The sequence below is a fragment of the Amblyraja radiata genome, chromosome 3, assembly GCF_010909765.2.
Source record: "Amblyraja radiata isolate CabotCenter1 chromosome 3, sAmbRad1.1.pri, whole genome shotgun sequence".
Lineage (NCBI taxonomy): Eukaryota > Metazoa > Chordata > Chondrichthyes > Rajiformes > Rajidae > Amblyraja > Amblyraja radiata.
This window is the reverse complement of record NC_045958.1, coordinates 66,334,312-66,346,539: the sequence shown is the minus strand read 5'-3', so window position 1 is coordinate 66,346,539 and position 12,228 is coordinate 66,334,312. Positions and strand designations below refer to the sequence as shown.

Below are 12,228 nucleotides of genomic sequence, written 5' to 3'. Positions count from 1 at the left end.
ACATACAAAGTCCATTCTGACAGCACCTGTAGTCAGGACTGAACCCGGGTCTCTGGCACTTAAGGCTGGAACCCTACTGCTGCGCCACTGTAATTAACTTTAATTAGAAGAGATTGAATCTCAATAAACCTTTTCAGACTGAAGAAGGGTCTCGACACGAAACGTCACCCATTGCTTCTCTCCAGAGATGCTGCCGGTCCCGCTGAGTTCCTCCAGCTTTGTGTCCATCTTCAAATGACGTCACGCGCTCCAGACGGCTGTGCGTATGCATGTAATCGCGCCCGACCTTCGTGGGACCGTCGCGGCTCAACGCGACCACGAGGTCGCGTAATTTGCGTGCCAAGGACACGCAAGTGGGACAGGCCCTTTACTTTCTAGATAAGGCCAATTCTGATGACACTTTGGGATGAGGGGCGAGTGGCTATAAAACTTTTGCAATGCAACTAATTGCAGCACAACTGTATCTTGGGGAGGGTTTGTGGGTGTGGATGTGGTTGCTATGGAGAGTGTCGCCAAATTACAACTAGCCACAAACCTTTCCACCACTACAGTACTGGTATTTCACCACAGAAAACATTAAAGGGATAAAGGGAATTAGACAGCTGAAAAGAAACAAATTGGTGACAACGATATGAATGTGGAAAATAACTTTGGTCTATGTGCAATGCAAGAGGGGAGTAATCTTGAAAGTGATGTTTTGGTGTTGTAGCACAAGTAGGTAAAAGTTTACAAAATCATTTCCTACAGGAAGGTTGCCCTAATATTGTTGTCCATAGATTAAAATTAAAAATTTACTGTTATCATGTTGTCACATCACAAGGACACACCCACGCACTGTACAGACATGATATCTTTTTCAGTATACTCACATTATGGTGCCAATGTGTAGAAACATAGAAAATAGGTGCAGGAGTAGGCCATTCGGCCCTTCGAGCCAGCACCACCATTCAACATGATAATGGCTGATCATCCACTATCAGTAGCCCATTCCTGTTTTCTCCCTATATCCCTTGATTCCTTTAGCCCCAAGAGCTATATCTAACTCTCTCTTGAAAACATCCGGTGAATTGGCCTCCATTGCCTTGTGGCTGAGAATTCCACATTCTACAACTCTCTGGGTGAAATAGTCTTTCTCTTCTCAGTCCCAAATAGCCTACCCCTTATTCTTAAATGTAACAGCTATATAAAGTAAGATCCCATTGGTTAATTAATCAATAAACCCATCTTGATGCCTTTTGTTGGGAGGGAATGTTGACCAGTAATCTTTCACATCCGTGGCAGTAATTCAAATTAATCCTTAATTTGAAAGATGCCACTTGAATTGCCAGATGTATCAGCTTTGATTATGTTCAACTCCTGTAGTGTGAGTTGGACCTTGATCTTCTGACTCGTGATTAGTTTCGTTTATTATTGTCACGTGTACTGAGAACAGCTTTTCGTTCTGTGCTGTTCAGTCAGCAAAAATACTGTACTTGGTTACTATCAAGTCGTCCACGGTGTACAGATACACAGTAACGGGAGTAATGTTTAGTACAAGATAAAGTCCTGTAAAGTCTAATAAAAGACAGTTCAAAGGTGTCCAATTAGGTAGATGGCAGGTCAGGACCGCTCTCTAGTTGGTGGTAGGATGGTTCAGTTGCCTGATAACAGCTTGGGAAGAATATGTGAAGCCACAGAAATGAGATGACACCACTAAGAATAATATGTTTAAATTGTTGATTTTATAAGTTTCTAATTAACGATTCTAAAATCCATATTAATATTCTTATTGAAACAGCTGTAGTGCAGACTCCTAGTCTTTTCCCAGCAGTAGTGCAGGGATCTGTTATATTTCTTTAAGTCATTACATTTAGTTTTAAATTAAAAAGTGAAAGATACAAACGAAGAATAGAAAGAACATGCATCCAACACAAGTCCAAATCATGCAAAATTCATTCATTGTCAACAAAATACTTCGGGCACCTGGAAAGTTCACAATTCCTTGAATGTTTATATCATTTTGGAATATATCCTCTCATAATGCTCCGCTGCTCATTTACAAACTTTATTGCAATGTTTTTTTGGAATCCTATGCACCTCCCCTACCACAAGCAGCCAACAAAGCCTTTTCTGCATTCACAGGACTAATACGTTGGCAGGGATATACTCAGCCAAAAACAAAAAGCAACACTGCCTATCCCCTGACATTTGTAAATTCATGAGCTCATAAATCATAAGCCTACAGCAATATGTTTAACTATAGTATTGTCCCACTGATTTAATCCCTCTTTCTATCCTATCCAGATTCAGCAAGAGCAAGTGGGTGGACTGACTTCCCAGCTGTAGACCGTAGTGAGCCCCAGTGACAGAAGAATGCAGCCCCTTTGCCTCTTCTACCAACTGTGCAACGCTAAAGCTTTTTTACACAGCAGTTTCGTGGAACCCTCGTTGCATGGAGAACAGCACAAATTTCAAAATAACTTCTTCATAAGTGTGATCCAAGAAATCTGAAATTTGGAAAATAAAGTGCTCCTTCAGCCTGTTGAAATGTTAAGCACTCTTAGAGGAGAAAAAACATTGCAAAACAGTTTAAAACTCCCCAGTGTATCTGCATCTGTAATTTCATGGTTCAGAATAAAAACCAACAAACTATAAAATTAAGGATCACACAGATAACAATTAAGACTTGTACAAGTTGTTTAATATCGCAATTTTGTTTTTGTTTTGCTTATAATTTAATCGCTACAATCATGAGAACGATAATATGTCTCAAGGTACATCGTGCCTTCAAAATAGAATTAAAATGCAGCTGCTTTACATACTTCCGTCTCGTGTGTCAAAATATCTCATTCATGTTTCATCACTATGCAATGAATTTATGTAAGAAAGCATATCAATACAAGTAACACGCATAATGTCATAAATGGTGACAAAATGAATAATTATTGAATCATTTTATTGATTCTCACTTAAGGGTTGAATCTTGATCAAACCATAATTCACGGCTCAACATTTCACAGGCAGTGATGGTGATTAAACTACGCAGAACAATTCTGACTTGTGCGTGATCAAGAAGAACTACTCAACACAGCATGAAGATCTAAAACTCTCAGGAATCTTACATTCAATTCCACCATGGGCGGAAAACCTGGGGGGGGGGGCATGTTTTGAGAGGTGGGGGACATCCCCCCAAGTTTTTGTGATCCGTATTTTACAATCTCTGCTCTCCGCGAGACGGTGGGGGTGGGACTGCTGATCGAGGGCGCCGATTGGACGAGAGAGACGTCGGTCAGCAGGCAATGGGGGCGGGACATGACGATTCAGCGCGGAGATTGGAGGAGGGAGACGTGGCACAGACCTGCACTTCATCCACAGCCAGGATCCATCCCGGCCGGGTCTCCGGCACTGTCCCGAGTGCCCCCCCCCCCCCCCCGCACGGGTGGCCAGAGAGGTCGGCAGTCAGACGGGCGCGGCGCCCCCAGGCCCACAGCCAGCGCTAAAACCAGCTCACTCTGCCTGTCCCGCCAGGTGAACCTGCCTGGACTTGCGGGAAATATGGCCAGCGTGGAGAAGCAGTGCTGGTGTCCCGTCAGTCCAGACAGGGCTGTAGTTAACCCGGTGAGACAGGCAGAGTTCAGCTTCTTTTATCACTGGATTGAGCCTCCGAAGCCTCGCGCGCGCATGTGTGTGTCTGCGCATGCGCGCGCGGCCGCCAAAAAATGGTGTCCCCCGTCCCCTCCATGTTTTGATAGCGAGTTCCGCTCTTGAATTCCACGTCTCGTGGAAAAAACCCAACACAATTCTACCTCACAGAGTTATCCTGATGAAGGCCTATTAATGTGGATCCTTTTCTCATGATCCAGGATAGATCATTGTCTATCCTAAATCACGAGCGGCACAGCAGTAGAGCTGCTGCCTCACAGTGCCAGGGACTCGAGTTTGATCCTGAAATTGTGTGCTGTCAGTGCAGAGTTTGTATGTTCACACTGTGACCGCATGGGTTTTCTCTGGGTGCTCCGGTTTCTCCCCACATACTAAAGACATGCAAGTTTGTAGGTTAATTTGCTTCTGTAAATTGTCGCATAGAAACATAGAAATTAGCTGCAGGAGTAGGCCATTCGGCCCTTCGAGCCTGCACCGCCATTCAATATGATCATGGCTGATCATCCAACTCAGTATCCCGTACCTGCCTTCTCTCCATACCCTCTGATCCCCTTAGCCACAAGGGCCACATCTAACTCCCTCTTAAATATAGCCAATGAACTGGCCTCGACTACCCTCTGTGGCAGAGTTCCAGAGATTCACCACTCTCTGTGTGAAAAAAGTTCTTCTCATCTCGGTTTTAAAGGATTTCCCCCTTATCCTTAAACTGTGACCCCTTGTCCTGGACTTCGCCAACATCGGGAGCAATCTTCCTGCATCTAGCCTGTCCAACCCCTTAAGAATTTTGTAAGTTTCTATAAGATCCCCTCTCAATCTCCTAAATTCTAGAGAGTATAAACCAAGTCTATCCAGTCTTTCTTCATAAGACAGTCCTGACATCCCAGGAATCAGTCTGGTGAACCTTCTCTGCACTCCCTCTATGGCAATAATGTCCTTCCTCAGATTTGGAGACCAAAACTGTACGCAATACTCCAGGTGTGGTCTCACCAAGACCCTGTACAACTGACAATGTCTCTAGTGTGTAGGACATTGAATTGGGTGATCGATCGTTGATTGGCATGGACTCAGTGGTTTCCACGCTGCATCTCTTTAAAAAAATAGATAGACAGCACAAACACTGAACAAAACGACATATCTATTTCAGTACTTCAATAAATTCTTTAGCTGCAATCTTGCAGAGCCATGTATTACTTCGATCACAAGATCAAAATATACCACCACCTCAAATATTGGGTACAATTCATCACTGCTCACCTCAGTTTTGACCACTTGGTACAGAGAATCTCAAAGACCTGGACAAAATAGGAGCTCAGAGATCCAAAATGTATAAGGGTGGAAGGGGAAAAGTGGCTGCTTCTCTCTCTAACACAGCACACCCCATGTCCAAGACCCATGGACAGCAAATAAGTGGATAGATTCTCTACAACTGCTTGGGAACATTCTACTTTAGTTAGCAAGGCTCCTTTCTGTTCTGCTCATTTGCTGAGTATCTTCAGTTAAATGTTTACTGAAGGAGGCACTGCAGTGTTGATTACCATCAAGAGACTGAATCAAATGCTCCCAAGTGACCTACTGAAATAGACCCAAAGGTAAGTTCCCAGTAATACTTGTGATTGAAGCACTTTAGTAAATTTATTCTCATAATATTCGTAACATCCCCTGTTGCGAGAGACCGGAGGGAAACAGAATGTGGAAGGAGTTTGAAATTATGAAATAGTTAAAACAAAATAAAAATAAATACATTTCCCTCTTGTGTTTAAGAATGGAATGAAAGGATATGCTGTAAGGAATGAAATGAGAAGGCACATGTGGAGTAACATTTATACAGACTAGAGTGTAAATTTGCATAAATTTATGCTGCAAATTCTATGATGCCCCGTTTCCTTGGATTATACAAAAAAAATACCTGTATTTAAAAATATAAACACTTAAGTGAATTGTCGTCAACTTCCGGTTTTTTTTAAAACACACATCATCCGCTTAAAACGTTAACCAGACAATTCTGTCTTACTTAGCAGCCTTCCTAGTACAATGTACACTTGTTATGCGGTGCTTGGTCAAACTGGAAAAATCCATTGTATAGGGAAAAAAAGCTCCAAGGCTGCACAGCAACAAAATGGAAACTTGCAATTGGATTTGGTTGGATATGTGATTTAATGAGAAGCATGAACTAGCATGAAATAGGCCCTCTCCCAGTAACCCAAACAGTAATGAAAAGTCCAGTCATTTGATGGTAGCCAGCACTACAGTGCCCCCTTTAAGAACACCACTAAAACGGTAAACAGTTCAACTAAAACCAAATGAACAGAACTGAAAGAAACCTTACATCACAAAATCTCAAGTCTGTGTTATTGTAAATGTGCCGACGCTTCAGTCTAGTTCCATAAATCCGCAACAATATAATCACTTGGCACCTGCTTTTTGTGTACATGCAACATGGTTAATAACTTACACTGCACGCCCAAAACCCTGAGACATTTCTTTTTATCAGAATATAAAAAATACAAAACGTGATTTTCAAATAATCAAGCATCTTCCACCAGCATTCTCATCCCTGCCACAACACATTTAAATTATATCACATTTTATTAAAACTAACTCCTCCAATAGAAGGGAAGTTATTCGCATTTACAAACAGAAAATGCTGGAGACATTCAGCAAGTCAGGCAGCATCAGTGGAAAGAAAACAATTAAAGGCCTGTCCCACTTAGGCGACTCTTTAGGCGACTCGTTTTAATGGAATTCACCTAAGACACCTGGCGACAACCTACGCAAATTGTCGCCCCAGTCGCCGAAAAATTTTCAACATGTGATTTTCCAACATTTTATTTTTGTTGCAGATTTCCAACATCTGCAGGGTTTTTTTCATATTTACTAAGTGCTTCACATTTTAAATCTATTTTTGTAACCTTAAGCAAACTACCATCTGGAACTGAGGGGAATCAAACCTCACGTTTAGCTTGAGTAAAACAAAGTAAGACACAAAGTGCTGGAGTAACTCAGTAGGTCCGTCCGTCAGCATCTCTGGAGAACATAAATAAGTGATGTTTAGGGTTGGTCTTCAATCTGAAGGGTCTCAATCTAAAACATCCACTATTCATGTTCTCCAGAGATGCTGCCAGACCTGCTGTGTTACTCCAGCAATTTGTGGGGGTTTTGTAAACCAGCACCTACCTGCAGCTCCTTGTTTCTCCTAAAACAGAAAGTATTGGAGTAATTCAGCAGGTCAGGCAGCATCGGTGGAAGAAATTTATTTTTTGGGTTGGGACCCTTCCTCAGACTGCTGCCTGTCCTACTGAATTCCTCCAGCACTTTGTGTTTTGCTCAAGATTCCAGCATCTGCAGTTCCTTGTAACCCCAACCTGTTGTACAGGGCCCTAGAGAGATTGGTGTATTGTGTGCAGTTTTAGTCTCCAAATTTGAGGAAGGACATTCTTGCTATTTAGGGAGTGCAGCGTAGGTTTACAAGGTTAATTCCCGGGATGGCGGGACTATCATATGCTGAGAATGGAGCGGCTGGGCTTGTATACTCTGGAATTTAGAAGGATGAGAGGGCATCTTATTGAAACATATAGGATTATTAAGGGTTTAGACACGCTAGAGGCAGGAAACGTTCCCAATGTTGGGGGAGTCCAGAACCAGGGGCCACAGTTTAAGAATAAGGGGTAAGTCGTTTAGAACAAAGATGAGGAAACACTTTTTCACACAGAGGGTTGTGAATCTGTGGAATTCTCAGCCTCAGAGGGCGGTGGTGGCCGGTTCTCTTAAAGATAGCGGAGTCAGGGAGAAGGCAGGAACGGGGTACTGATGGTGGAAGATCAGTCATGATCATATTGAATGGCGGAGCTGGCTCGAAGGGCCGAATGGCCTACTCCTGTACCTATTGTCTATATAACTTATTTATGTGAATCGAAAAACTGCGGTAAAAATAGAAAACGCTGATAACATTCTGTAGGTCAGGCAGTTCTGACGAAATATCATCAACTTGAAGCCTTAACTGTTTTTTCTTTCCACAGATGCTTCCTCACCTGCTGAATGTTCCCATCATTGTCTGCATTCACTAACTATGAATGAACACAAAATACAAGCCACGCACGCTGGTAATTTCTGATGTAAACTCGGGGCTTAAATGTAAAGGTATCACGTGCTGCAGGAAACCGACAGTAAAAACGATTTATATGACTCCCCTGGTCTTAAAAATCACGGTTGCACAAAAAATAAGTGTATAAAAAAAGAAGCTATCAAAGGGGGAGGTGCATTTGTCTCATTCTGCGATGGAATCCGGGCCAGTGCGTTGAATACATTTTGCAAACTGATTTAGTTTCCAGTCCAGGCTCGCTCTGACCAGGGAAGGGGAAGCGAGCTATGAGTCGGCAGCTGGGGATTGGGGGGCACACAAAGCTTTCGCTGCTAGAGGGCGATGTGAGCCCCCAACCCCATATGAAACATATACTCAGTGCTATGTATGACTCGGGTGCAGCATGTTTCAGGCCCTTCAGCACATTAGCTCACCGGCCGTGTCGCGCGTGTGTTTGTCTTTAAGTAACCCGCCAAACTGGTTTCATTAACATTGAATCAATAATTCAGGCATCCGATTCCCCTACAATGAAACGGCGGCTGCTGTTTCATTTCACTTTGACATGCGATCACCAAAAAATATCAGCGACCACCACCCCCCACACACCATTTTCGAACAGCTCTCCTTCTCCACCCAGGCCTGTGCTGTGACATGTTGAGCCAAGTCCCTCTTGCCCTGACAGACTCGCCGTGCTTTAAACAGAGCCCGAGGGATCAGCGGTGGTGTCAAGGGAACTAGTTCGGGCCACCCTTCATTCACAAACACCACCAGCCCGCACCACCTCGACTGCAAACAAGAATCCCACAACGCCAGTCACTCGGAACTGTACGCAGATTAATAAATAAACCGGGTGTATGGGGGGGGGGGGGGGGGTAAATAAAAAATAACCGAGACGAAAACCCTGGATTTGCATTTTGCACGAGGTTGCCCTGATGGAGACGGCAACATTGTAGCAACCAGCCGCCTATACATATCCTGCTGCAAATCTTTCTTCAATCGGGGAAAACATCCGTGTTTCGAGGGGTTACATTGTCGCTAAACAGGAAGCAAAAGTGGTTACAGTGGATCACGCCGGCTCGTTCAGTTTTTTTTTTAAATTGCAATTACCTGTTTGCCTCTGTAAAACAAACGCTGACACTCCGGGTTCACGCTGAAGCTTTCTTGGATCTTTAACCTCAACGATTCAATTTTGGTCAGCCTGGACAAATCGTCAATGCAGCGGGTTTGCTTGCCGTCGATAGTCCGCACTTGAATCCACATTTTGCCTCCTCTCTTTTTAACCAAAAGCAAAACAATAAAATGAAAGGAATACCATCAGCCCTGGAACCGGTTCCGGGCGAGAAGGTGGCGGGGGAATTAAATTAGAAAGAGGATTTAAAAAAAAATCAAAAACAAATAAAATGATCACCCCCTCTTCCTCCCGCAGCTAGTAGTCTGTGTTGTTTACTGAACTAGGAATAGGCAAGGCACACATGGGTTCACGGCGCCAAGCAAATCTCGCGAACATATGATAATTAATTCTAGTCGAGGGGGGGTGGAATCGTTAAAAAAATATTTTAAAAATCATAATCAGCCGGCTCAACTTTCAAATATCCTCTTTTTCTAGGTACAAATGAATGCAAATAATTGCTGGATCTCCCTGCGAGGTTAAGACCGCGGGACTCCCTCGTTCTAGAGCTAAACTCCTCGTCCCTCTGGTTTTCCGCTCTCTGCTGTGTTCTCGTTTCGGGTTACCGGGCTTTTGCTTTTGGCGGGCTGCGGGAACAAAAAAAAACTCAATCTCGCCTATAATTGCCAATCATTTTTTTTAAAGTATTTGTTGGTTATGTGTAAATCTTGCCCAAAAAATAGACTTGGTTGATTCTATTCCTCTTGCCCACCACCCTGGCCAGTGTTGTGTTGCATTATTCACCCTGAAATAATGTTTGAGACATACTATTGGCAGAAGAGAAATGTTACTGTAAGCATGAGGTTTTATTTCCAAATGCCCTGTAGAATTCAGCGTCAGATCAATTAGCCATTAAGGAATGTATGGATTCTCTTCCTAATTTACCAGGTGAATTCTCACATACTTAGATTGCATGGCAGTGTTGAAATTAAAATGTCCAGTAAACAACTTATGATATCTTTTCATACGCAGTCCACGATGCTTTACAAGGACCAGGCGGAAAACAGGCAGGGGTTTGGGAAGAATGCAGGGGCATTTGTGATATGTCAAAGTAGTACCATCCCCCACGTACACACTAGCTCATTATCGAGTTGAGAAGAGGCAGCTAGCAGCTTGGGCTCAATGCATCTTGTTTCTAAGCAACCCTCTCTCTTGGATATTTCATTGCTGGATTCTATCTGTATTTTTCAAATTTCCTACATTATCGCTTGACTTAAATTTCCACAGCCACATTTCGCATACATCTTCTTTCCACATTGGTCTTAAAAGTCAAAGATATGCTTGATGCTAGGCCAATCTTGAAGGCAACCATTCATGGATGTCGATGGTGGTTCATCAGTTTCCATTATTTCCCTTGCAGTGTGACATAGTGCAGGTGGTATAATTTTGCTCCTATTGTAGTGGCACCTAGTGGTGGGGTGGAGAGGGCAGAACTCTCTTCAATGGTCAGTGCGGTCATGTGACCGCAGGGTGTTGGTTTTCGCGGGCTTTTAGGGTGTGTCGTTAGTCAGCGCTCCTCCCAGCAACAGGAGCTATTATTGTTTGTGCAGTCAGACACGCGGACTTCACAAGTTTTTGTTCGTTTTTTTATTAAAAATAAAAACCATTTCGCTCAACCTGTCTGGTCTCACTACATTTGGTGACCCCGACGATCCGAACGATTTACGGATTTCTTCTCGCCATGTACGCTGACGAGAACTTCGACGATTTGCCCGCCCAACAGAATGTGGTCGCACTTAAACTGCCCGTGTTCTGGGCGACGCAGCCTCATGTGTGGTTCGCACACATCGAGGCCCGGTTTGAGCTCCGCCAGATCGTTGCGGATGCGACCCGCTACTTCTACGTCGTGGGCGCTCTCACCCAGGAGACGGCATCGTGGTTGCTGCCGTTCCTGCAGAATCCGCCGGCCGTTGGCAAGGACGAGGCCCTGAAGGAGTTGCTGCTGCGCATCTTCGGGCTCAGCCGCCGCGATCGCGTGGCTCGGCTGCTACATATGGATGGTCTGGGTGATCGGCAGCCTTCGGTTCTCATGAGTGAGATGTTAGCGCTCATGGGTGAACATCAGCCTTGCCTGTTGTTCGAACAGGCGTTTCTGGAGCAGATGCCCGATGACATCCGCCTGCTTTTCGCTGGGTCTGATTTCACCGACCCCCTGCAGCTCGCTGAATGGACAGAGGAGCTGTGGCTTTCCAAACAGCAGGATGGTGGTTCCATCAGCCGGGTGTCCGCGCCGTCGTCACAGCGGCCTTGCCGGGCTGTTCCTCCTCGGATGACTTCGCTGGCTCGCCGTCCACCACCGTGGTTCGCAGTAAGCGCCAGTGGTGTTATTACCACCAGCGCTGGGGTGCGGAGGCCCGCCAATGCCGTGCCCCCTACTCGTTTTCAGGAAATGCCCTGGCCGATCGCCTGTAGAGGGTATCGCGGTCGGCCAGAAACATCGCCTCTAAGTCAGGGATCGCCATTCCGGGCTTCGTTTCCTCGTGGACTCTGGGGCTGAGATCAGCATCATACCTTCGACCGGCCTCGATACCCGTGCTGGTAAGCGTGGCCCCGCCCTGTCCGCCATTAATGGCAACCCCATTTGCTCCTACGGGACTCGGACTGTTTCCTTTGTCCTCGATTCTCACCGTTATTCGTGGCCCTTCATTATCGCGGATGTCTCCCAGCCGTTGCTCGGGGCTGATTTTTGTGGACTTTTTCGCTCATGGCGGACGTCCGTGGCCAGCGCCTCGTTCCTCCGCCCCCCCACACAGCCTGTGGCCTCGCAGCCCGTGGTTTCTCCCGATCCGCAGCTCGGGTCTGTGTCGGATGTGGGCGGGGCCTATGCCCCGATCCTGGCGGAGTTCCCGGAGATGCTGACCCCATGATTCCATTCGGCTGCTCCTAAGCATGGGGTGGTGCATCACATCCTCACCACTGGCCCTCCACTGCATGCGCGGGCGCGCCGCCTCCCGCCCGACAAGTTACGTTTAGCACGAGAGGAATTCCAACGGATGGAGGACATGGGGATCGTGCGGCGCTCCGACAGCCCTTGGGCTTCCCCACTTCACATGGTTCCTAAGTCGTCTGGGGATGGTGGCCGTGTGGGGATTATCGCCGACCTGAATACCGCCACGACCGCCGATCGCTACCCGGTCCCGCATGTCCAGGATACCATATTTTCGAAGGTCGATCTGGTGCGTGGCTACCATCAGATTCCCGTCCACCCCGATGATGTGCCCAAGACTGCTATCATCACTCCGTTTGGCCTGTTTGAGTGGCTGCAGATGCCTTTTGGACTTAAAAACGACGCGCAGGCTTTTCAACGCCTGATGGACATGGTTGCTCGCGGTTTGAACTT

At 45.6% G+C, this 12,228-nt stretch overlaps 1 protein-coding gene across 2 annotated transcripts in view; it reads right to left on the bottom strand.

Annotated features, from left to right (window-relative positions):
* Positions 1-9,431, bottom strand: part of uhrf2 (ubiquitin like with PHD and ring finger domains 2) — a 112,252-nt gene extending 102,821 nt beyond the window's left edge. For both annotated transcript variants that reach the window (XM_033017962.1, XM_033017963.1), the window contains exon 1: positions 8,828-9,431. In XM_033017962.1, the coding sequence (XP_032873853.1) occupies positions 8,828-8,980 (153 nt within the window). In that variant the 5' untranslated portion in view covers positions 8,981-9,431. The remainder of the gene's footprint in view (positions 1-8,827) is intronic.
* Between the last annotated feature and the right edge of the window lie 2,797 nt (positions 9,432-12,228).